The sequence below is a fragment of the Labeo rohita genome, unplaced genomic scaffold (genome assembly GCF_022985175.1).
Source record: "Labeo rohita strain BAU-BD-2019 unplaced genomic scaffold, IGBB_LRoh.1.0 scaffold_554, whole genome shotgun sequence".
In the NCBI taxonomy this organism is placed as follows: domain Eukaryota; kingdom Metazoa; phylum Chordata; class Actinopteri; order Cypriniformes; family Cyprinidae; genus Labeo; species Labeo rohita.
The window spans coordinates 26,668-52,320 of record NW_026129477.1 but is presented as its reverse complement, the minus strand read 5'-3'; the positions used below and the strand labels follow the sequence as shown (position 1 = coordinate 52,320).

The 25,653-nt window shown below is 38.1% G+C and overlaps 2 protein-coding genes across 3 annotated transcripts; both read left to right on the top strand.

The window, feature by feature from the left end:
• The first annotated feature begins 950 nt into the window (after positions 1 to 950).
• LOC127161125 (SLAM family member 5-like) lies at positions 951 to 3,103 on the top strand. Its single transcript, XM_051103778.1, has 4 exons — positions 951 to 1,236; positions 1,373 to 1,691; positions 1,842 to 1,969; positions 2,987 to 3,103. Exons 1-4 carry the CDS (start codon positions 951 to 953, stop codon positions 2,989 to 2,991), a joined length of 738 nt encoding a protein of 245 aa, XP_050959735.1. The 3' UTR covers positions 2,992 to 3,103.
• A 4,929-nt stretch (positions 3,104 to 8,032) lies between these two features.
• Positions 8,033 to 21,679, top strand: LOC127161124 (uncharacterized). 2 transcript variants are annotated; one of them, XM_051103776.1, is made up of 7 exons: positions 8,033 to 8,161; positions 8,308 to 8,634; positions 17,773 to 18,099; positions 19,175 to 19,477; positions 19,583 to 19,696; positions 19,806 to 19,912; positions 20,423 to 21,679. In XM_051103776.1, the coding sequence occupies exons 1-7, from the start codon at positions 8,113 to 8,115 to the stop codon at positions 20,471 to 20,473; spliced, it is 1,278 nt and encodes a 425-aa protein (XP_050959733.1). In that variant the 5' UTR covers positions 8,033 to 8,112; the 3' UTR covers positions 20,474 to 21,679. The 2 variants fall into 2 exon arrangements, with proteins under 2 accessions (XP_050959733.1, XP_050959734.1); XM_051103777.1 differs by lacking the exons at positions 8,033 to 8,161; positions 8,308 to 8,634 and adding an exon at positions 17,453 to 17,626.
• The last annotated feature ends 3,974 nt before the right edge of the window (positions 21,680 to 25,653 follow it).

The following is a 25,653-nucleotide window of genomic DNA, read 5'->3' as shown; positions in this document are numbered from 1 at the left end:
CCATGTGAAAAGTGAAGAAGAACCAAGAGCTGAGAGGGACCCAGCTGAAGTCCTGTGATCTTTGGGAAATGGAAAGACAAGGCCGCAAGGCCTGGCGCACACTTAGGGAAGTCCTGAAGAGTTCTAGCTCATCTTCTTAGGTTCTCCAAGAACCACTGACTGACTGAGGCGAGTCATGAAGATGAAGGTCCATGAACCAATGGTAACTTTCACCTTTGGAGAGAAAGTTTACGACTCTTTGTCTGTGAGCATGGTATTTTGCATATGTAATTCGATTGGGTGTTGATGCAAAACCTACTAAGGTTTCTTAAAACACTAACATGTTGCAAAGGTATCAACATCTAATTTACACCATCTTTTAGATCATTAAAATACAAACTCAAAGAGTCCAAGCATGACATAGGCGGGTTATACTACTAGTCACCTATCATAATACATGCATAAAACAGTAGAAAGACAAATACAAATACAACAGACAAAATTAAAATACAATGCAGTAATACTGTACACAATGACCTGGGCTATGTGTGATAGGAAGGTCAAAGATAGGTTTGTCTGTGAATGAATGGGAAAGTAGTCATTTCCTATAGCAGTATGTTTCTGTTTTAGAGAGATTTAAGTAGGGGGAGATTCTCTCTACATACTTGCAGGTTGTAAAGTTTATCTGATCCGGCCCGAGGTATTCTGGTGTCCATGGTAACCAGGGGCCTGGTGGGCCATTGGAGACGTCCCGGCAGACAGTGTTGTGGATTGGGCGAGGGGGTCTGTGATTATTTGTTAATTTAATGAATCATTGATTTAGCGAATCAAATGAACCATTGTGTGTCTGATTGGCCCAAACGCTACACTTGCATCTTGTTTGAATCAGGGTTTTATTTACTCACTGAGACTGTCTGTTTTCTCCAGGTGTGTTTGGTGCCGATACAAATGGAGTGAAGCCAGTGTCAGTGATGGAGGGAGATTCTGTCACTCTACACAGTGATGTTACTAAAGTACAGGGAGATGATCTGATACTGTGGTTGTTTAGACCTGAAGAGACTTGTATAGCTCAAATCTATAAGCTGAACATTGACATGTATGACAGTACTGTGACATTTGGATACAGACTGCAGATGGACAGTCAAACTGGATCTCTGACCATCAGAAACATCAGAACTGAACACAGTGGACTTTATAAACTACAGATCTTCAGAAACAGAAAAACTTCATACGAAAGATTCAGTGTTACTGTCTATGGTGAGTAAATTGATTCTCATGATAATCCAGTGTAATGAAACAAAAATGAAATTGCTTTCCCCCTAATGATAACTGTTGAGATGTCAATAATGATTTGCTCTTAAAATATATTTTTTTTAAATATATTTCCATGAAGCTCGTCTGCCTGTTCCTGTCATCACCAGAGACTCTTCACAATGTTCTTCATCTGAAAGATCATCAAGCTGGAACTGTTCATTGCTGTGCTCAGTATTGAATGTGAATCATGTGACTCTCTCCTGGTACAAAGGAAACAGTTTATTGTCCAGCAAAAGTGTGTCTGATCTCAGCATCAGTCTCTCTCTACCTCTGGAGGTGGAATATCAGGATAAAAACACCTACAGCTGTGTGATCAACAATCCCATCAGCAACCAGACTCAAAACAACATTAACATCACTCAACTCTGTCACACGTGTCCAGGTATCACAGAATCTTTTATCCTCTAATTGTGTTATTGACCATCAAAAAGGACAAACACTTCATGTTAAATAAGTTTTCATCATTATAATGATTTATTTAAAGAGCTGCTTTTAATTTTAAACTGTTAAATTAAGATTACACGGATGACTTCTCTGTGCATTACGGAACAGGGCCAGCATTTACATCTCATAGTGCCGATAGCTGTTACTATTGTTGTGCTGGTAGTGGTCACAGCTGTCGTTGCATTTATGATGCACTACCGCCCCATAAAATGTAAGCAAGCAGGAGAAGATGGTAAGTGTTTACACACAAAAATTTAAAAACAGTACTTTTTGATCAGCATTCAAAGTTCACTAAGTATATTTGGTTTATTAAATGTTTTAAAAATATTATTATTGTTAAAACAGTTAAGACTCAGGAAGAAGAGGTACATTACGCTGATGCAACATTCACCAAAAAACAGTTACGGAAAAAAACGGTAAGATATGAAGCTTTTATTTGCAAAAACCGATAAAAGCCACTTTCAAAACAAACAAACAACAACAACAAAAAGCTGATTGCCATGAATTACTGTCCACATATAGCGCGATCTGAACCCTAAACAAGTTTTGTCAAAAAAAGCCGGTATTGTCTACTTCCAAGGCATCGCGTGTTCATGTTTTACTGCAGAAGTGAACAGAAGCCGATAAGTCCATTTTAGCGAATCAGCGCGCTGTATTCAGGTCAGGTGACAGAGCTGCTTTCACTGTGAAAAGACGTGCTAGCCGAGAGGAGTTTCGTCAAAGGTGACTGAAAGTGATGGAAGATGCATAATTTCGACTAACTTGATCAACCTGTAAAATCTTCTTCAGGGCGTAAAAGGAAAATAAAAGCTATAACGTTTTCACAGAACCTTACAAAAGCACACAGATTAAACAAACGTGGAATTATCTGCTTTTGCCAACAAAGGACTGTTGGAGTTATCTGCTTTTGCTAAAAATTAAACTTTTAATATATAAGAAATATTGTATTTGTGTAAGTTATAACCCTGCGGCTTGATTGTTATTACTTGGAATGCGCATTAAAAAAACGTGATTACTGAAAAAAATAAAAATGGAGTTATCGGTTTTTGCAAATACATGACTTAATATATTGTATTACTGTGCAGTTTTTCTACATGTAAACACCTTTAGCTTTTTTAAAGTTTCTCTATAGTGTAAACAAATGTTTTCCCGCTTGTATTGTGAAAAATGGGCCTGTATAGTCCCTCACTTCTTTATGTTTGTGTTTGAACCTACTTGATCTTATTTTTTATTCTGAATCTGTTTTTAGGGTAGGCCTGTTGTTGCAGATGTTCACACTGTGTATTCAAGTGTTAAGATATGAACGTGGATCCAACAGACTGTTCATTCATTGTTATTTTGTAGCTTTCATCATTCAGCTTTTTTTTATCCTGCTTTTATTCAAAACTGAAGTTACTCTCTTTACTGATTGTGTGTTGTATTTAATGTTTAAAGAATTTTATGTGGAATTGGACTACTTGCACAACTATTTCCACGTTCTACTTGTTACGGCTGGGGAGTTTCCGATTAGTGTTTAGCGCACCAATATACAGACAGTTTCTCATGAGGACGCAGATTATTACTACATTTTAGGGCTGGCATTTCTTTAAAAAACAATTAATCATATTTTCTGCGTTAACATGAATCATATTTAACCTGCTGAAAGGTTACTATAAATATATTTCCCTTTCGTATGTGCATTCTGAATAATAAATAAATATATTTCCCCACTAACCTGCCCCATTCTCATGAACAGCATTTTTCTTTTACTGATCATAATTCATACCTGATGAATGTAGTTTTAAATGAGTTTGAATGATAAACACCCTTACAAAAAATAACCATAGTTTTACTATAGTAAAAGTGCCTTGTTTTTCCCATTTTTACCATTTGTATAACAACACTTTTAATACAAATAGCCTACCATCATTAAAATATAGACAGTGTAGTAAAACCCGAGGTAATTTGTTGTTATAACTTCAATTGCAAGTTTTGGTTTTATTTGAAAATAAAACCAACCATGGCTAATTTGTTTGTGTGCATTGGCGCACTTATTCTGAGCCCACACTGCTTATTCCATTGTCTAAAATGGCTGAATGAATGTGAGGTAACTGCCTTATTTAACAATGTTAAACATTTAAATAATTTTAAAAAATAACAAGCTGACAGTGCGACTGTTGAATATTCATATTTTGGCATTAGACTACATACAGTCAAATGATGACAGAATATGACACAGAATAGTGACTAACATATTTTATACAGATAAATAAAGGTTCATTATGATCTTATTCATCAGATCTCACAAACTGCAGCGTCGCGATTAGGCCATATAGAGCACTGACACCCTGTGCTGAACAATCGCCTATGATAACTAGCCACAACTTTCTCACATTGGTTTATGTTGGATTAAATCTTCATGTTCCGTTGAGTTTGAAAAATTCTGCACTCAGTAATCATCAGAATATGTCTTGTCCTGTCTCTGAAAATTTCTGAATTTGAAATCATCCCGCGAAATCTTATTTTAGTAGGTGTTTAAGTCAACTAGATGATTACAGTGCATTGAAAATGTACATAACTGGAAATAACTGAGCCGTACGATTTCAAAATGGAAGTGCGTCACGACGCTCAGTGCAAGTAGTCCATTGATTATCATTTTGCGTGGCCTTTTTAGCCATTCTGTACGGATCCCCTCAAGGGACATGGTGACATTATGGTAGATAAATGAGATGGAAGTTGAAAATGTATTACCTTGCAAAACCTTTGTGTTCTTCTGAAAGATGTACAGAGCCCAGTTCTAAAATATTTTCTCTGTCTCTCTACAAAAATTTCTTTCCTCAAGAGGCAACACAAGAAAGAAAATAAAAAGATGGATAGCTAATATTAGCATTACCAACCTTGGCCAACAGGTGTCACTATTTTTAAAAATAAATAATTAAATGAAATAAAATAAAATAAAATTAAAACAAAATAAAAAGTAATCTTATGCTCACGTGCGTTGTCTGTTGAATTATCCATGAATAATAAGTTTATAAGTAGGTTTTGCAAATCGTTTCCCACTGTCCTGTTTATATTATAATGTATATGTATTGTTGAGTTTATATCTGCTAATGTTCATCTTGTTGGTAAGGAGCCACTAAAAACTTTGATAGTCTTGGGAAAGTACACATTTATTTGTATAACAAATAAATTTAATAATAACATTTAAAATTAAAATAAACACAGTGTCCCCAGTTGGTGTTTATTTTGAACATTTGAAAATTGTGCTTATAATATGCAGTATTAGAGTTTTTGAATATTCAGTGTTTTATTATTCAGTCCTCATCCTGAAGAATTTCCTGCTGAGGTTTTAAACAGCTCATCCTTTACGGCTCTGAATATTTGATATTTGAGTAATTTTTTGTCAGAGAATCCATGTTTTCACTGTCCATATGGTAGGGGGTGCTATTACACATCTTCTGTACAGAATTTCCAAAACACAAGCGAAGAAGGAACCGAAACAACAGCCTTCCACATGTTCTTAAAGGAGAAGTCCACTTCCAGAACAAAAATTTAAAGATAATTTACTCACCCCCTTGTCATCCAAGATGTTCATGTCTTCAGTCGATAAGAAATTATGTTTCTTGAAGAAAACATGTATGCATTTTTTTCCATGTAGTGGACTTCAATGGTGCCCCCAAGTTTGAACTTCCAAAATGCAGTTTAAATGCAGCTTCAAATGGCAAAACCATCATTCATTTTCAAAACAAATAAAAAATTTATATACTTTTTAACCTCAAAAGCTCGTCTTGTCTAGGTCTGCGTGAACTCTGTTTTTTTTTTCCCAGTTCCCAGTTCAGTACAGTTAAGGGTATGTCAAAAAACTCCCATCTCATTTTCTTTCCCAACTTCAAAATTATCCTACATCACTGCAGACCCAGTGTTTACAAAGTGAACATGCAGAGAAGATCAATAACCTTTAAAAAGGTAAAACAGCAATGTAGGACAATTTTGATGTTAAAGAAGAAAACGGAAAAACATGTTTTTCGACATACCCTAACTGTATTGACCCTGATTACACAGAGTATGCATGCGCATCGCAGACCTAGACAAGACGAGCATTTGAGGTTAAAAACGTAAAAAATTGTCAATTTGATTTTAAAAATGACCAATCATTTCACTAGATAAGACCGTTCTTCCTAGGCTGGGATCGTTTAGAGCCAGTTGAATCTGCATTTAAACTGCATTTTGGAAGCTCAAACTTGGGGGCACCATTGAAGTCCACTATATGGAGAAAAAAATGGGAATGTTCTCCTCAAGAAACAATTTCTTATCTACTGAAGAAAGAAAGACATGAACATCTTGTATGACAAGGGTGTGAGTACATTATCTGTAAACTGAAGTTTTCAAATGGATTTCCATGTGAAGTTTGAGACTTCATAATTGACCCTTCGCAAACAGCTTGTTTGACAGGCAATCTGACCAATCAAAACGCAGAACCTGCCATTTTGTCTGACAAACAAATCAGACAGGAGAGATTGACTTTGTTGGACTTTAACTTGAAAAATTGTGTGTATTGACATCTTTCTAAGATTGAAATAAAATATGTTCTGATGTTCATTCATGTTTATTTCATGCTTTAAATAAAGAAAAGACAATCAGTTCACGTGTTGATTGATCGAATAAGGCAATACAGTGATCTGTCACAACACATTAAAGAGCCAAAAAACAGTATTTATTGTTTGAATTAAAAAAACAAGCAAACAAAATGACAGTATTTTAAAGCTGAGACCTTGTTTCATACCAGGAGTATGTATTTTTCACTGTGTGAGAACATGATGTGTAATGTGAGAGTGGCATTGTTTGTTGGACATAGCAACAGTAACTAAAGAGGGTGGGTTTTTGTGAAGGGTCAAGGGGGGGAAGGGGGTTTAGATTGAGATCACCAACCGGAGAACCAGCTACAGGAATAAGTATATCATTTTTAGAGCATAAACTAGGAATTAAGTAATAAACTGGTCATAGGAATTTCCATACCCTTATAACATTTCCATCACCACTTAACATTTCATTCTCATCTAAAATTTCCATCTCATAAGCAGCATTACATGATTTTACATCCTGTGCTTTTAAAGAAGTTTTAGAGAATGCAAAGAGCTTTAAAACCCATGAAAAGTTTAAATGAATTATTAAGAATTCATTATTAAGTATAAAAGTTAAACAATATTTATATACTATAAATAGCTAAAGTAATGTTTATGTACTATAAATAATATGCTAAAGATATATTAGCCAGCCAGCTTAAGCAGATGATACAACTTTCACAGTCATCTCTGGAAAGGAAACCACCCACCATCATCAAAATACTCATGTGTGACATGTTAAGCAGTTCTTTTAGCACTGCCACTGCAGCAGGAACTTGCATTGTCTGGAATAAAAATATGATTTAAGTTAATTGGCATGCTTATCACAAACACTAGTTATACTAATGCTTTGTTTCACTTTGCATTGTTGTGCAAAAGGCCTCTTTTTAAAAACAGAACAAACATGAGATGTTTCATGCTTTTAGTTATAGAGGACCAACTCATCATGTTGTTTTGTTGGTGAAAGGTGTATGCATTTTGCACATAAGAATGTATGTGTGTGTATGTGCGTTCTTATTTCTGTGTGGCTGCAGCAAGTGGGTAAAAGACTTTTTTATGGTCATGTGAAACCCTTCACACGTCACTGGAAACAAATGTGGAAATGGTTTGCAGAATTAAGCTAAAGGAGCTTAGTGGTCATCTTTCATGCTGAATTAATGGATGAACCTTTAGACTTAAAGTTAATTTAGATTTATTATAATCTCAGAAAGCGGTTGTAGTTATGACTTTGACTTTATATGTTGAAGTATAACCACAATAGAAATCCTGTATAAGCATGTTTTACTCCACAAAAGCAGGTCAAAGCAGACCTTCTGAAATATTCTTGAATCCATTCAGAATTATATGCTTAATATGCAAACCCCAACAACTGAGAAGTGCAATGCTGTAACAAGTATAAAAAAGTTACATAATAACGTAGAAGTTTTCAAAGCATGTTCTGTCACACGTCTATTATTGGCATTTAACATGACTAATGGTGTAATTATTTAAAATAAAGTTACTTGCAAAATTATGACCAGCTAAAGAACAGCTAGATTGCTTTGAAAATGAAAGCTATGATACATTTAAAGTGTGAAAAAAAATGGATTTTGAGGGGGAGGGAGAAAGAGGAAGAAAGAGTGTGTGTTCTAACGCATCTTCACATCACTGGATTGTCCTTCACGTGTAACACTTTTGATTCTTATATGGTCATATTTGTCCATAAGTAGAGTAGATATATTGAATTGAATCATTTGGAAGTTATATATATCGATGAGCCTTTGATAAATGGAAAATGATTAACACAGCAACTTTATTCTGTCTGGGTGTCTTGATCTTGAGTGGTATGTGTTTTATTTCCTTTTATGAAATATAATTTGCTAGTAGTATGGTCTTGTTTGACTTGTTAAGATGATTTTAGATCTTCTTCACTTCGTCCTCTTTGATCTTAAACAGATTTTTATTTACTCACTGAGACTGTTTTCTCCAGGTGCATTTGGTGGTGATACAAATGAAATGAAGTCAGTATCAGTGATGGAGGGAGATTCTGTCACTCTACACAGTGATGTTAAAGTACAGATAGATGATCTGATACTTTGGATGTTTGGACCTCAAGACACTCGTATAGCTGAAATCTATAAGCAGGTCATTTATATGTTTGACAGTAATGTGAAATTTGGATACAGACTGCAGTTGGACAATCAAACTGGATCTCTGACCATCAGAAACATCAGAACTAAACACTCTGGACTTTATAAACTACAGATCTCCAACAAGAGAGAAACTTCATACAGGAGATTCAATGTTACTGTCTATGGTGAGTACTGTCATAATCCAAATGGTTTGTTATATTTTGAGTTCACCACCAGAAGTTGAAGGTGAAAACAGAAATTACTTTAAAATTTCAACACATTGTACAATGCTTGTGTTGACAAGAATATTTCTGTCATGACAACTCTCAGAGAGATAAGCACATAAATATACATGGCAATGTTAATGTGTTTACTATTAGCAGAATAGATCTGCTACGCTGCTGCTGCGGCAGATCAAGACTTGCTACTACCAATACATCCATAGACATATAGCATATATGAATTTACCCCCCAAGAAAGTAGGAGTCAAAAGAAATCGACAATACAAGCCAATACATGCATGCTCCTGAGTATAAGTGTAACAGAGGGAGCGAGGCGAGACGTGAGCGGATCCATTTGCAAACTTTTATTGATTGGACGAGACATTGACATGGTCAGGCAGGCAGGGTAGAACAATGGCAAGCAGGTGTATGGACAGCAAACAAAGAATAATCCTTAAACGAGCGAGGGTCAATCAGTGGCGTACGTAATCCAAACGAGGGCTAGGCAGGAGAATGGTCAGACAGGCGAGAGATCAAAAACGAGAAAACTAGACACGGAATAGCAAGGAGGAAACGCTTTGTATGAATGTATAAACAGTTCAATACTCGGCGAAGAGTGACGGGAAGACCGGGGCTTAAATACTGTCTCTGATTGGGCGCAGGTGGTGGGAGCAGTGGCTGATGGATAATGTAGTCCGGGGTGTAAAGCAACAGTCTGAGTGTATGAACAGAGTGAGAGCGACATCTGGTGGTGAGCGGTCCGCAGCTCACCGACCAGATCCGTAACATAGCCCCCCCCAAAGAGCGGCTTCCAGACGCTACAAACGAACCATAGTCCAGGGGAGCGGTGGGGCGGGGGTGAGACAGGGCAAGGGCTGGAGGGCCAGGTCCGTGCGGAGGACCAGGTGACTGGGGCAGGACTGACAGAGCAGGAGCCCACCAGGGTGGAGCTGGAGGCGGTGCAGGAGGCACAGGAGCCCTCCAGGGCGCTGCCGGAGGCGGAGCCGGAGCCCTCCGGGGCAGAGCCGGAGGCGGAGCAGGAGGCGCAGGAGCCCTCCAGGGCGGAGCCGGAGGCGGAGTAGGAGGCACAGGAGCCCTCCAGGGCGCTGCCGGAGGCGGAGCAGGAGGCGCAGGAGCCCTCCAGGGCGGAGCCGGAGGCGGAGTAGGAGCCCTCCGGGGCAGAGCCGGAGGCGGAGCAAGAGCCTTCCAGGGCGGAGCTGGAGGCAGAGCAGGAGGTGCAGGAGCCCTCCAGGGCGGAGCTGGAGGCAGAGCAGGTGACGCTAGAGCCCTCCAAGGCGGAGCCGGAGGCTGAGCAGGAGGCACCTAGTAGGCGGAGCGGCCCTCCGGGGAGGAGCAGGAGGCAGAACGGTCCTCCAGGGTGGAACAGGAGGCAGAGCAGGAGGCGGAGCAGCCCTCCAGGGCGAAACAGGGATCTGCGTTACGGTCTGGGACCTGGGGAAAGCAGGGACAGAGGAGGCAGACAGAATAGGGGGAGAAGGCGCAGCAGCCCTCCGGGGCGGAACAGGAGGCGGAGCAGGAGGTACCGCGGCCCTCCGGGGCGGAACAGGAGGCGGAGCAGGAGGTACCGCAGCCCTCCGGGGCGGAACAGGAGGCGGAGCAGGAGGTACCGCAGCCCTCCAGGGCGGAACAGGAGGCGCGGCCGCCCTCCGGGGCGGAACAGGAGGTGCAGCCGCCCTCCGGGGCGGAACAGGAGGCTGCGTCATGGACTGGGACCTGGGGAGAACAGTGACAGAGGAGGCAGACAGAATGAGAGGAGAAGCAGAGAGTTTGAGGCAGAACGCCGCCTCCCTAGGAGGATCTATAGCCGAAGCTGACACCTCAGGAGGCATTGGCGCGGCTTCTCCAACTGGTGAGGCCTCTGGGTCTGTCCCGTGGTCAGACGAGACAGACTTGTGAGCAGGCGGGCCCTCTGGAGCAAACTTGTGAACAGACGGGCCTCTGGAGCAAACTTATGAACAGACTTGACCTCAGGAGCAGGCTTGTGATCAGACGGGAGCTCTGGCGCAGGCTTGTGATCAGACGGGAGCTCTGGCGCAGGCTTGTGATCAGACGGGAGCTCTGGCGCAGGCTTGGGAACAGGCGTGACCTCAGGAGCTGGTTTGGGAACAGGCGTGACCTCAGGAGCTGACTTGGGAACAGGCGTGACCTCAGGAGCGCAGTGTGCAGCCCACACACACCAAACGGCAACCGCCATCAACGCAAGAGCAGCAGCAGGAGATAGGATCTCCTTACTGGTGGGTCCAGAGTGTGCTAACACCACTGGCAGCTTGGCTGACCGCACCGACACCCGTGGTGGGTCCAGCAAGCTGGCCATCACAACGGGCCGCGACCTTGGGATGGTGGACTTGACCTGGTGAGGTTCTGGAAGGTCAGATGAGATGTGACTTGGCTCTGGACTGACAAATGAGACGTAACTTGACTCTGGGCGGCCAGACGAGAAGTAACTTGACTCTGAAACTGCAGCAACAAAGCCACTTGGCTCATGAAGATCAGCTGTGGTTTGACTTGGTTCGTGAAGCTCAGTAGTGACCTGATTTGACTCACGGAGATCATCGGTGACTTGACTTGGCTCATGGAGATCAGCGGTGACTTGACCTGGCTTGTGAAGAACCATGACTTTACTTGACTCAGGAACTATGGCTTTGACTTTGTTTGACTCAGGAACCACGGCTGTGACTTTGCTTGGCTTGGCTTGAACGGCTGTGACGTGACTTGGTTTGGCTGTGACTTGACTTGACTTGGTAGGAACGTGACTTGACTTGGCTGTGATTTGACTTGACTTAGTAGGAACAGCAGCTGTGACGTGACTTGGTTTTGCGGGAACAGCAGCTGGTGCAGGTTCAGAAGAGGCCGACATGACTTTGACCGGTTGTGGCTTGGCTGATGTGGTGTTGGCGGCCATCTTTGCGACAGGCTCTGGCGTGGCGGCCATCTTTGCGACAGGCTCTGGCGTGGCGGCCATCTTTGCGACAAGTTCTGGCGTGGCGGCCATCTTTGCGACAGGCTCGGGCTCAGGAATGATGGCTTTAGCTTGACTGGACTTGGAAGCTTGACTGGACTTGGAAGCTTGACTTGACCCTGGGGTAGCAGCCGCGACGTGAAGGAGCGCCATTTTAGCCATTTTAGCATACAGCCATTAGGGGTGAGTCCAGCACGTGGGCCATCATGATAGGCCGCGATCTAGGAATGTCAGGCGGGACGTGACTTGACTCAGAAACCACCGTAATAGTGTGACTTGACACTGGAAACACAGCTTTAACTTGACTTGACATCGGAACAGTAGCTGAAATCTTGCTTGACTCAGGAACTTGACTCGACTCAGGAAACGCAGCTGCAACTTGACTTGACTTAGAAACTTGACTTGACTCAGGAAACACAGATGCAGCGTGACTTGGCTCTGGTATGGCAGCTGTGACGTGATGGAGCCCTGTCATCGTCGCCATTTTGTGAAAGGACTCCTCCGTCGCCGCCATTTTGTGCACGCGTTCCGACGCGGCTGCCGTAGTTTGAGCACGCTCCAGCGTCGCCACCATTTCACGAACAAGCCAGGCGGCAAACGTGTCCGTAGCATCGCGCTCTGGCGCGGCCGGCCCTCGCGTCTGAGTTTTGATCTTAACGGTTGTCGGGTTCCATCAATGAAAATGTCTATCAAAACACAGTCCGGGAGATTCGAGTAATGTGCAATGTCCAAGAATTCTTGTATGTAGCCCTCGAGCGATCGTGTGCCCTGCTCGAGGGCTAACAACAGTCTAGCAGTGTCCGTACCTGGGTGGCGAGACGTGAGCGGATCCATTTGCAAACTTTCATTGATTGGACGAGACATTGACATGGTCAGGCAGGCAGGGTAGAACAACGGCAAGCAGGTGTATGGATAGCAAACAAAGAGTAATCCTTAAACGAGCGAGGGTCAATCAGCGGCGTGCGTAATCCAAACGAGGGCTAGGCAGGAGAATGGTCAGACAGGCGAGAGATCAAAAACGAGAAAACTAGACACGGAATAGCAAGGAGGAAACGCTTTGTATGAATGTATAAACAGTTCAATACTCGGCGAAGAGTGACGGGAAGACCGGGGCTTAAATACTGTCTCTGATTGGGCGCAGGTGGTGGGAGCAGTGGCTGATGAATAATGTAGTCCGGGGTATAAAGCAACAGTCTGAGTGTATGAACAGAGTGAGAGTCCGCAGCTCACCGACCAGATCCGTAACAATAAGAAAACAAGCAACTGCATCAACAGTTTAATTCGCTGTAGATTGCTCATTGGTTATTTGCTGCCCTAAACCTACCTTTCACTGGGGACTAGTGAAGTCGTATGAATTAGCCACCTCATAAAATAAGTAAGAACTGGTCGTGAGATATCATTGGACAGAAACCAGAAATTACCTGTGCCATGTAGAAGATAACAATGTGATTAACAGCAGATTGATTAGGACCTATCAACTTGCACCATCTGGAGTTTTCCATCATAATTGCATTCAAATAGGCTCTATAAAATGAAAAAGTGGCCAATCATGAATGACTATTTAAAGACTTGTTTGAAACTTGTTTTAACATGTTTTAAAGGAGTCATCTGATGCAAAGTTCACATTATCATGTTGTTTGAACATTAATGTGTGTTGGTAGTGTATGTACACATGTACCCTATAATGACAAAAATCCACCCAGTGGTTTTTAATTAATCTGTAAAAATAATTTCCCCTTTTTCAAATCAAGCCATTTTCAGCTTCTTGTGTGTGTGTGACATTGATTGCCACTGGCAACTTACCTTAGACCCGCTCTGAATGAGCTGTAACAGTCCGATCGCTGTTTTGATGCCGGAGCAGGGATGTAGACAAGAATGGCTCCTAGAGGTTGAGGTGTTCTGTTGGATGTAATAATGAACATAGTGGTTGTCATTTACTCCCGACATCTGAGCGGCTGAAGATGCAGTGCATTACGTTTTGTTTGTGAAGGGAATGCGCCTTCCGATCTACATAAATGTGTCTATGTTCATGATCCAGCTTCACTTACAGCAGGAGTTGTTTTTAATAAGGGTTTTTTATGAATCTTTGCAATCGCCTTTCCTAATAACGTGCTTGTATATCCAAAGCATGGCTCGTCATCCCACAGAGGAGGGGGGCGGGGTGAGCAGAGCTCATTTGCATTTAAAGGAATATCCAATAAAATGGGTTGATTGAGCTGATTTTGACAGGGTAAAAAGGTGTAGTTTTACATTACCATTGAGAAATTTTAACCAAAGTATATTATAGACTTTTCATTAAGACCCTAAAGAATCACATCAACTTTTGGAAAATGGGCATCCAATGACCCCTTTAAAATCATTATTCCTAAAACAGATAAGACTCAAGAGGAAGAGTTACCTTATGCTGATACAACATTCTGTACACAACAGTTACAGAATAATAGAGTAAGATATCCTGTATTTTTTCTACATACCCTGTATTAGTTTTTCTACATGTAGACACCCTCGGCTTCTTAAAATCCCCTCTGTAATGCATGCAACTGTTTTTCCCCCAATACTGTGGGAAATAGATGTTATTTTCTTTTACTTCTAAACTTTGTGTTTCTGTTTGAACCTACTTGATCTTACTTTTTATTCTGAATCTGTTTTCTTACAGTAAATTGTTGCAAACGTTCAAACAGTGTACTCAAGTGTACTCAAGACATGAATGCAGGATCCAACAGGACTATTTATTTACTATTATATTGTAGGCTGATGCCATGACTTCTGTCAATTCACCAATTGCTGGGGGTTGCTGCAAATTTCTTTTGTAGCCAATATATAATTTTCTCTTGATTTCCATTAGTAATTAAAGTGACTGTGGATAATTAACCTTAAGCTTGAAAATAAATTAAAGGAAACAATATTTTGCACCCTTGTGCAGATTGATCGTAAACACAGCTAAAGGGCTTCCTTCCAGTGGCCATCACAAAACTTGACATCTTGCACAGTTTTATCACTGGTAGAATCCAAAATGTTTCAATACAAGCATTTCAGTCAAATGTAATTTCTGCAATATTTCAAACATTTAACCCACAGGAGAAAATCAATCCTTTGTTTAAAATCAGCCCAATTCTGTGCAAAAATGCGGATTTGGCAACCCTGCATCCAGCACAAGCTGCAGGAATCAGATTGAACTGATCATGATCAAGACAAGAGTAAATAGAGATGACTGAGGATTTGCTGCTCAACAGATAATGTGCTCATATCTAATGTGCAATTTTTGTTGTACATATTGTACAGTTCCACAATGGCAATAAACTTGAACAAAAGTATCTGATCTTTTAAGATGTGCTCCCTATATACAGAGTGCGTGTAATTGCGAAATTGAAAGTGAAAGTAAATAGCCACTCATTCAAAAGTGATTTAAATACTCTGCATATGATAGCAGCTCAATGATGCGCGAAAATTGTATTCAATATTAGAATGATCGCGAGAGCAGGTGGTAATTGCCCGAAATTCAGCGGGATCAAGATAACAGTCCTGCGTAGGGCAGGACTATAGAAAGCAAAAGCTGAATCCCGGACATTTGGGGTGATTTAGAAATGTAGGCCAGATGTATCCTAATGTTCATTATCGTGATAAATCGTATTACCATCACATGTCTAGTGGATTTCATGTTAAGTTTGAGACTTCATAATTGACCCTTCGCAAACAGCTTGATTGACAGGTGATCTGACCAATAATAATGCAGAATCAGTCATTTTGTCTGACAAACAAATCAGACAGGAGGGTAGAATAAAGAATAAATTTCAGAATAAAGGAACAAGGAACAAGAAGATGAAAACAAAACAAAAAAAAATAAAAATAAAAAACAAGAGAGGGTACATAAGCAGTTTACCGACAAATATATCTTACAAAAATAGTTACATTCCATATGATATTACAATGGAATGTTAATACATAAATATACTTTGCAGATTAGCACCATTAAATAACTTTATTTTATGTGAAAATGTTAAGGGATGAGCATATATTAATCGTTTTAACCGCTTTACTATTTTTAGATTTTGACATCACATCTATATACATTTTAATCTCTTTTTCAAGGACTAAAAAAAAGAGGTTCGCACTTTGTAAACTTGCATTTATGAATGTGAAATTTACATAAAAATAAAATAAAATTTACAATAAAACAAACATCCTTTAAAGAGTGATCTTTAATAAAATAACCCAAAATCACATGTCTATAAGATAAGGAAAATGTTTTTAAAATATTACCATCAATGAAAACATTCACATTATTCCAAAAATGCAGGGTATATTGACAGATGAGAGATTGTTTCACTGGAGCATTCACAAAAAGAGCATTTTAAATCAGTATCAATTTAAAACTTTTGTAGAAATTCTTTTGTAGGATAAACTCTATGGATTAATTTAGATGAGATTTCCTTAGCCTTATTTGAAAGTAGAAATTTTTGAGGTAATGACCAAACTTGAGACCAATTTACATTATTAAAGATGCTGTTCCAGTAGAAAATTACAGAAGGTGAAGAAATACTCTTATTTGAAAACAGGGATCTAATCTTATAGTTATTAGGTTTAAACCCAGAGAAACAGATAGAGCCAACTGAGGTATGTTCAGGTCTAGGTGGACCGACATAAAGTGCTGTTGTCCATACGCTGCTTTTAAAAAGCATATGTACACCTGCAGGTATGGCCCTAATAAGCACCTTGAATTCTTTTAATGTAACAGGTATATTGTATCTTGAGATAAAGTCTTCAAACGTAAGTAAAGTCCCTTCATTATTAAATAACGGACTTACTAATAACAACCCGTTACTAAACCAATTGTGATAAAACAAAGATTTATTTCTATATAAAATATTAGCATTATTCCAGATGAGAAAACTTTGAGGAGAAAATTTGTGTTTATAAATAAAACTCCAGGTAGCTTGTTAGAAGTACTTGTTGGTAAAATTTACAAAGTTTAATTGGAAGTTTTTCTATTTCATAATTACACATTAAAAGAAATTCTAACCCACCCAAATGAGAGAAAATAAACCAAGGAATAATATTCCAGACAGACAAAGGATTTTGAAGATATTGTCTTAGCCAATTTATTTTCAAGTTACTGTTTAGAGAGCTAAAATCAATAAAATTCAGACCACCTTTATCATATGAATTCAGAATTATGGATTTCTTAATATAATGAATTTTGTTTTTCCACATTTGTTGGTGAAAGGTATTTTACACGTGAGAATGCATGTGTGTGTGTGTCGTTGTTGTTGCTGTTGCAGGTGGGTAAAAGGTTTTTTATGGTCATGTGAAACCCTTCACACATCACTGGAAACAAAAGTGAGAATGTTTTGCAGAATTGAGCTAAAAGAGCTTAGTGGTCATCTTTCATAGTGAATTACTAGATGAACATTTAGACTTAAAGATCATTTAGACTTATTTTTAATCTCAAAAAGGGGTTGTTGTTATGACTTTGACTTTATATGTTGACGTTATATCTAGGGCCCTGTATTTAGTTTTGTCCTTGTGCTGATGTTCATTCTGAGGTTATACAATACATAGCAGTTTTCAAAGCATGGTGATGTATCACATATCTATCAGCAGCATTTGACATGACTAAATGATGTGTAATTATAAAAAATAAAGTTACTTGCAAAATTATGGTCAACCATACCACTAGATTGCTTTGAAGATGAAAGCTATGATATATTTAAACTGTGGGTAAACAAAAAAAAAGGAATCTGAGGGGGAGGGAGAAAGGGGAAGAGAGAATGTGTGTTCAAACGCATCTTCACATCACTGGATTGTCCTTCACTTGTAACACTATTAATTCTTCGATGGTCATATTTGTCCATAAGTAGAGTAGATGATCATTGAACTGCGCCATTGGAATGATATATATATATCGAAGAGACTTTGATAAATGTAAAATGATTAATACAGCAACCTTATTCTGTCTGGGTGTCTTGATCTTGAGTGGTATGTGTTTTATTTCCTTTTATGAAGTGTAATTTGCTAGTAGTATGGTCTTGTTTGACTTATTAAGATTATTTTAGATTTTCCTCACTTTGTTCTCTTTGATCTTAAACAAGTTTTTATTTACTCACTGAGACTGTTTTCTCCAGCTGCATTTGGTGGTGATACAGATGAAATGAAGTCAGTATCAGTGATGGAGGGAGATTCTGTCACTCTACACAGTGATGTTAAAGTACAGATAGATGATCTGATACTTTGGATGTTTGGACCTCAAGGCACTCGTATAGCTGAAATCTATAAGCAGGTCATTTATATGTTTAACAGTAATGTGAAATTTGGATACAGACTCCAGCTGGACAATAAAACTGGATCTCTGACCATCAGAAACATCAGAACTGAACACACTGGACTTTATAAACTACAGATCTTCAATAAAAGAGAAACTTCATACAAGAGATTCAATGTTACTGTCTATGGTGAGTACTGTTATAATCCAAACGGTTTGTTATATTTTGAGTTCACCACCAGAAGTCCAAGGTGAAAACAGAAATTATTCTAAAATTTCAACACATTGTACAATTATTGTTGTTTACACAAGAATATTTCTGTCATGACAACTCTGAGAGATTAGCAAGACACAAAAGAAATGGACAATATAAGCCAATACATGCTGCTGAGTGTAAGAAAACAAGCAACTGCATCAACAGTTTCATTCGCTGCAGTTTGCTCATCGGTTATTTGCTGCCCTAAATCTACCCGTGACTGGGGTTTAGTTTAGTGAGGTCGTACGAATTAGCCACCTCATAAAAGGTGTTAAAATACATAATGTATTATAAACAATAGAACTAATGTACATAACATGTTATAACAAATGCCTGCAGAGGGCGTCAACGGCCTGACCACTGTTTTTACACTTTACTGCGCGATCTATTCTGTGTCTAATATTGGCTCAACAACATTTAATTCAAATGTCTACTTAATCTTTAATATTTAGCGATTTCTTTATGACAGAAAATCTACAGCCACTAATTTCTTGAATATGTGGACATCAAAACGTGTAAACTCAGAGTGAAGGTTTAAACTTTTATTTTGAAATCGTGATGAACAGTTAAGGATATTGAGAAAGATTATCAAGTATTCGCCTGTGTTTGCGTAGATTTATAAATGATTTACCTTACAAATCTAATGAAATAAAGCACATTACTTTCCCAGATGAATGTTATAATAAATCCAAACTCACAGCAATATGCAGAGATGGAGTTTGAGACGATCCACACATGTAAATTATAACAGTTTGTGCAGCATTTTACTGTGAACGGAGCCGCTCTGAGATGCACGTGCTTAACCTACACACATAATTAAAAGCGCATATATAAACCTGCATTGCATACATTTATGTAATTAAAACATGTTGATTGCGCCACTTCCGGTATTTTGCCGATTACTCAACACGGGCAAAATGCAGTCAGGGATTTTTTTTTACAATCGAGCACTCGAATAGAATCGAGGAATTGTTGCAGCCCTACCTGATATAATATTTTGTATTTCTAGCTCGTCTGCCTGTTACTGTCATCACCAGAGACTCTTCACAGTGTTCTTCATCATTTGAAAGATCAACAAACCAGAACTGTTCACTGCTGTGTTCAGTGGTGAATGTGAGTGATGTGAGTCTCTCCTGGTACAAAGGAAACAGTTTATTGTCCAGCATCAGTGTGTCTGATCTCAGCATCAGTCTCTCTCTACCTCTGGAGGTGGAATATCAGGATAAAAACACCTACAGCTCTGTGATCAACAATCCCATCACCAACCAGACTCAACATCTGGACATCACTCAACTCTGTCACACGTGTCCAGGTAATTCAACAGGAGTCAGAGCTATTTACTGAATTTCTCATCAATGGGTCTGTAAATGCACTGTTGATGTAAGGCCTAAAGTTACTTGATTTCTTTCCATTTTAGAATCATTTCATGTAAATAAAGTCCTTGCTGCATTTATGCCTGCTGTCGCTCTGGTTGTATTCGCGACTGTGATGTTCTTTCTCTGTAGGAAATGCAAAAGAGCGGCACAAAAAAGTAAGCCTTGTGTTATGTTTCTATAACAAGAATAAAGTATTAATACTTTTGCATCAAAAAGGATGTTAATAATTGAGAAATTAACCCTATCCTAACTCTAAAACTTTAGGAAATGGTGTTGAACCGTGTGTAAATACAGTGGAAACAGTCCAGACAGATAATGAAATGAGACATACCTCAGATGGTGGATTTGTTAGACAAAATGAACAAAAACTGGTAAGATTTTTATAAAAAAATAAATAAATAAACACTTATCAGCATGTCCAAAACTCACATGACTTACTTTATTCTGTGAGATGAAATTTTAAAGGTTATCCAGGACACTTTTTCAGTATTACTGAGGATGAGGCTGTTGAGCTGCAAACTGACAAAAACAAATATAGTCCAGACAAATATGTGATATTCCAAGTCTGAAGTCATATGATCGCTTTGTGTGAGGAACTGAATGAAATTTAAGTGGTCTCACATGGAAAATATCTCTTTCTATATTATAATGATCACTTAAACCTCTTAATGTTTAAAAATGGAAGATTTTCTGTGTATGATAAGAGCATTTTGATTTTAAGGTCTTTAATTAAATACTAACAGCATTTTTGATCAGAACTTGATGGAAAATCCTGCACACAACTTGCATTTACTGTCATGGTGAAATTAATGTCTTTACCTTATTAAGAGCTTTTGTTTGGTAAGCCTCGTTTCTTACCGCCATCTTGTGTTGTCTTTCAGAACACTAACAGGACAGAGGAAACAATGTATGCCACGATTGCCAGACGCTGATCAAAGTGACTCACTGCTGCATTTATGTTGTCTGGATTTCTAATCTAATTCTAGTCATTCTAATACAGGAAAGGAAGACAGAAGGAATTAACTGAATTAATTTGATTTTTGACTGATTTTCAACTGATATTTGAAAATAGAGGGTTTGCACTAACATCATGATTTGGTCAGTTACCTGTAGGGTTGTTGTATCGTTTGAATTTCATTCAATTTCGATTCCGCTTCTGCTTTCGATTCTTTTCCATTCTCAGTTTTGATTCCAATGTGATTAAAAAATTATATCAAGCATATTTATTCTGTGTTTGACATGACTGCAAAAATAGCTAACATGAGACAATATCGGAGTGTAATATTATGGTGAACAAAATTGCACAAGTGGAGGAAAAAATGTGTTTTTGCCTTTGTGGTTTTGATTTTATGATTTAAATTTTATCACACTTAGACATCACAGACTTTAAAATATAAATACAGAAAAGTATGTGACAGCATTTTTGCTAAATGAAATACTGTCGGTGCAAGATCCCATGGTCTGATATATTTGTGTGTTCAACAGATGCCAACAAGTCAAACTGAGACTGGTCAAAGTTCCCCATCAGGTTAGATACAGGAAACGTTTTTTTTTTTTTTTTTTTTTTTTTTTTTTTTCTCCACAATACACTTAATACAAATCAAATTTGAAACCAGAGTGCGTTTTAAATATTTTTTTTTTTTTATGTAACAGTGGCATCCAGCAGGGAAACACTGGATACCAGACATGATGAACAGGAAAATTAAAAAATGATTAATTCCCAGTTTGTCCTCCTTAAGAGCACCACAGGAATGTTTTTTTTTTTTGTTTGTTTGTTTGTTTAATCTAATTTGTGTTGCAAAAAGATACAGAGACTTTTGCCGTGCAATTTTTCAAGTCCACATCAAAATTTATAAACTAAAATTTCACTAATAGGCACAAATTGGTGACTCCATCGGCCGGGTAAATTAAACAGAATAATTAGAAACTATATATTTTTGGCTATATTTCATAAAAAATGGCATCCTCTTGTGTGGGCTTAAGCACTGAAATCAAAGTTTATGATGACTATTCCAGATGCAGTAATCTGTATATAAAAGAAAGATTTGTTAATGATGTGCTTATCTTTTCCCATGACATCCTGAATCCCATCTGCAGGTAAAACCTTAATTCAGACTAAAGCATATCTCTATTGTATGAATCACACATGAATAAATTCAAAATGGCTTTTCAGTAGCTGTTTTTGCTCTGCTTTTCTTTAACTTGCCATTCTGCATGCTGAAATTACAAAATGCATGATTTTTAAAATGCAGGTTTGGATTTCTATTTACATTTGAAAAAGATCAAAATTAATTCATCTTTATTGTACCGATTTCAGAGAGTAAAGAATTTCCTTTGCACTTGTGCATAATATGTAAATGCTGCCCCCTACAGCACCTTTCAGACATTAATTTAATTAAAACAGATGGAGGATTTACAAGAGATTCTTTCTAATGTTTCAGTGTGAAATTTAAATAAACAAAATATTAGATGTTAAGATCCATGTGACTTAATTAATAATCAATAACAGGATATATGGTGGTTTTCCTCACCCCTGGCTACAAGAATCTCATGATCTCATAAAAATATGCATTAGTATACTCCAGCTAATTCCAGGTTCATCTCAGAAAATTAGAATATCATGAAAAAGTTAATTTTTTGTTTGTAACTTATTTCAAAAACTGAAACTTTCATATATTCTAGATTCATTACATGTAAAGTAAAACATTTCAAAAGTTTTTTGTTTTAATTTTGATGATTGGAGCTTACAGCTCATGAAATTCAAAAATCCAGTATCTCAAAATATTAGAATATTTCCTAAGATCAATCAAAAAAACGGATTTGCAAAACAGAAAAGTTCAAGTTCTTTAAAGTAAAAATTTAAAATGCAAAATTTGCTTTTATCTGAAAAGAGGACTTTGGACCACTGAGCAACAGTCAAGTTCTTTTTCTTATTAGCCCAGGTAAGATGCCTCTGATGTTGTTTCTGTTTCAGAAGTGGCTTGGTAGCCCTTTTCCTGAAGACGCCTGAGCGTGGTGACTCTTGATGCGCTGACTCCAGCTTCAGTCCACTCCTTGTGAAGCTCTCCCAAGTGTTTGAGTCAGCTTTGCTTGACAGTATTCTCAAGCTTGCGGTCATCATTCTTCCTTCCTTCCAGTCAACTCTGCATTTAATATGCTTTGAAACAGCACTCTGTAAACAGCCACCCCATTCAGTAATGACCTTCTGTGACTTACTCTCTTTGTGGAGGGTGTCAATGATTGTCTTTTGGACCAGAATATACTGTATGAAAGTTTCAGTTTTTGAAATATGTTACAAACAAAAAATTAACTTTTTCACTATATTCTAATTTTTTTTGAGATGCACCTGTATATGTAAGCGTGAACTTGTGAATAACTGAGAGTTTTGACCTTTTCAGTTACAATAATTAATCCTAAAATTCGACATTAGTAACTTAGTTTTTGCAGCATTAGTCAAGATCTCCCCATAAAATGTAAGCAAGCAGGAAAAGATGGTGAGTGTTTACATACAAGTACTTTTTAATTATCATTCAGAGTTCACTAAGTATACAGTATTTGATTTAATAAAAGTTCTTAAATTATTATTATTATTATTAAAACAGTTAAGACTCCAGAAGAAGAGGTACATTACGCTGATGCAACATTCAGCAAACAACAGTTACTGAATAAAACAAGATATGTTGTATTACTGTGCAGTTTTTCTACATGTAGATTCTTTAAAGTCCCATATAGTGCAAACAAATGTTTTCCCCCTAGTATTGTGGAATATAGGCCTGTTATTTTGTGTTAATATTAGTCCCTCACTTCTTTACGTTTGTGTTTGAACCTACTTGTTCTTATTTTTGATTCTGAACCTGTTTTCAGGGTAGGCCTATTGCAAATGACTATTAAATCCCCCAATCACTGTCATCTGTACCTCCGTCCATAGAGGGCGCTATTGTCATGGAATCACGCTGTGTCTGTACATTGGTGAACTTTCTAAGCGAAGTGTCATTCTGATCAACATTAATGGAGAAGAAACATGAACTTTTGGGTGCACAGTTTTCAAATGCACATTTAAAAAGGGTTTTCTCCACCTCTTAGCTCCTGGCTGATGAAGGGCACAAGGTACCGTTCAATTTCAATCTGTGTGTTAAACTTTGAGAGACTTTGAAGTGTTTAGCATCTCGTTAGAGCGTTTTAGCATGTCGTTAGCATATATGCAGATTTCAAATATCAGCGATAACCATTTCATTTTCTAATGTTGTTATTCAGAGAGTGTGGGATTCATTGTTTTCATTCATTGGTCTTTATTTGGTCATTTTATATATTTTATATTTTTCTCTCCAAGTTGAGATCGTCACTTGTACCAAAATTAATTAATTGTTAACTCATTTCGTACTGCACTCTAAAAGGGGATTATTTATAAAATTATATCAAGTTATTCAGGCTTACTACAGTACAGTAAGGCAGGGTTATCATTTATGCCTGTATACTGACAATGTGATTGTTTTGTCACACTATTCATTGTGTAGGCCTTCTAAATTGCAAATGTGTATTCATTAGTCTATAGGTTTGTAATGGGCATTATTTGCATAATTTGCATGCAAATGTCTAATGACTGTTTGTTTGTTTTATTCAGCTCTTACGGTGTTTTTTGGAAATTAAATATTTTATAAACATCAGTTCCCGAGAGTATCTATTCAGCTGGGAATGTTCATTCATTGTTATGTTGTATCTTTCATTATTCAGCTTTATTTGATCCTGCTTTTATTCAAAACTGAAGTCGTTCTTTACTGATTGTTTAAAGAACTTTATGTGCAATTGAGTGGATCCCCTCAAGGGAGATGATGACGGTAGATAAATGACATAGAAAATGTATTACCTTGCAAAACCTTTGCGTTCAAACTGTACGGAAGCCTTGAACTGTGAAAAGAAATTGAGGTGTAAATAGTGTTTTAGATCCTACCTGTATAGAGCCAAGTTCTAAAATGTTTTCTCTTTCTCTAAAAAAGACGGCTAGCTAATATTAGCATTACCAACCTTGGCCAACAGGTGTCACAACGAAAACTTGAGTTTTCCGTTGATTTATCCTTGAATAATACATTTCGCAAATCGTTTTTCACTGTCCTGTTTATATTATATTATATATGCATTGTTGAGTTTACATCTGCTAATGTTCATCTTGTTGGTAAAGAGTGCTGTTGTCTTGGGAAAGAACATATTCATTTGTATACCAGTGTTAGGACACACAGTGTGCTCCGTTGGGGTTTATTTTGAACATTTGAAAAGTGTGGTTATAATATGTAGTATTAGAGTTTTTTTTAATATATTTTGAATCATCCTGAAGAATTTCCTGCTGAGGAGTTTCCAGCTCATCATTGATGGCTCTGAAGTTTTGGCTAAACAATATGTATGTGGAACTTGCCTGTGTTTAATGAATAAAAGACTGCTTTAAGAGTTGTGCCAATATATGTAGGACAGCACCATACTTGACACAATATCAAAAGCATTCATATTTCAGTAAACTTCTAATTGTTTGTTCGAGACTCCATATGGAAAACTCACCAACTCTTACAACTTCTTATTATTCTGCCTCCTAACGTCAGGTAAGATGCACTGCACAACGCACAGAATTGCTTGCAGGCAGCTATGAAAATTGACACACAGATAGAGGACAGTCTCAACACTCGCCACAACAAACAGTCTCTTACTCAAAGTACACTGGCGCCACCAACAGGCAAATTTGCACTCATGTTCATGCTGAAAACTTGTGAACCGTTATATCTAGTGGAAAATTCTCCTTTTTTTTCTGATTCATATCCTCATGCTGAGTCGAATGCACACCACTGGTCAAGATTCAGCTATTTTGAATAATTTGAAACACCCACTTTTTCCTAGATGGCTCATCTGATTATCACAAAATAATCAGAGGGGGTTTAGACTGAGATTGCCAACCGGAGAACCAGCTACAGGAATAAGCATATAATTTTTAGAGCATAAACTAGGAATTAGGTAATAAACGTACTCTTACCACACTTCCATTAACACTTAACATTTCATTCTCATCTAAAATGTCCATCTCATAAGCAGCATTACATGATTTTACATCCTGTGCTTGTAAAGCAGTTTT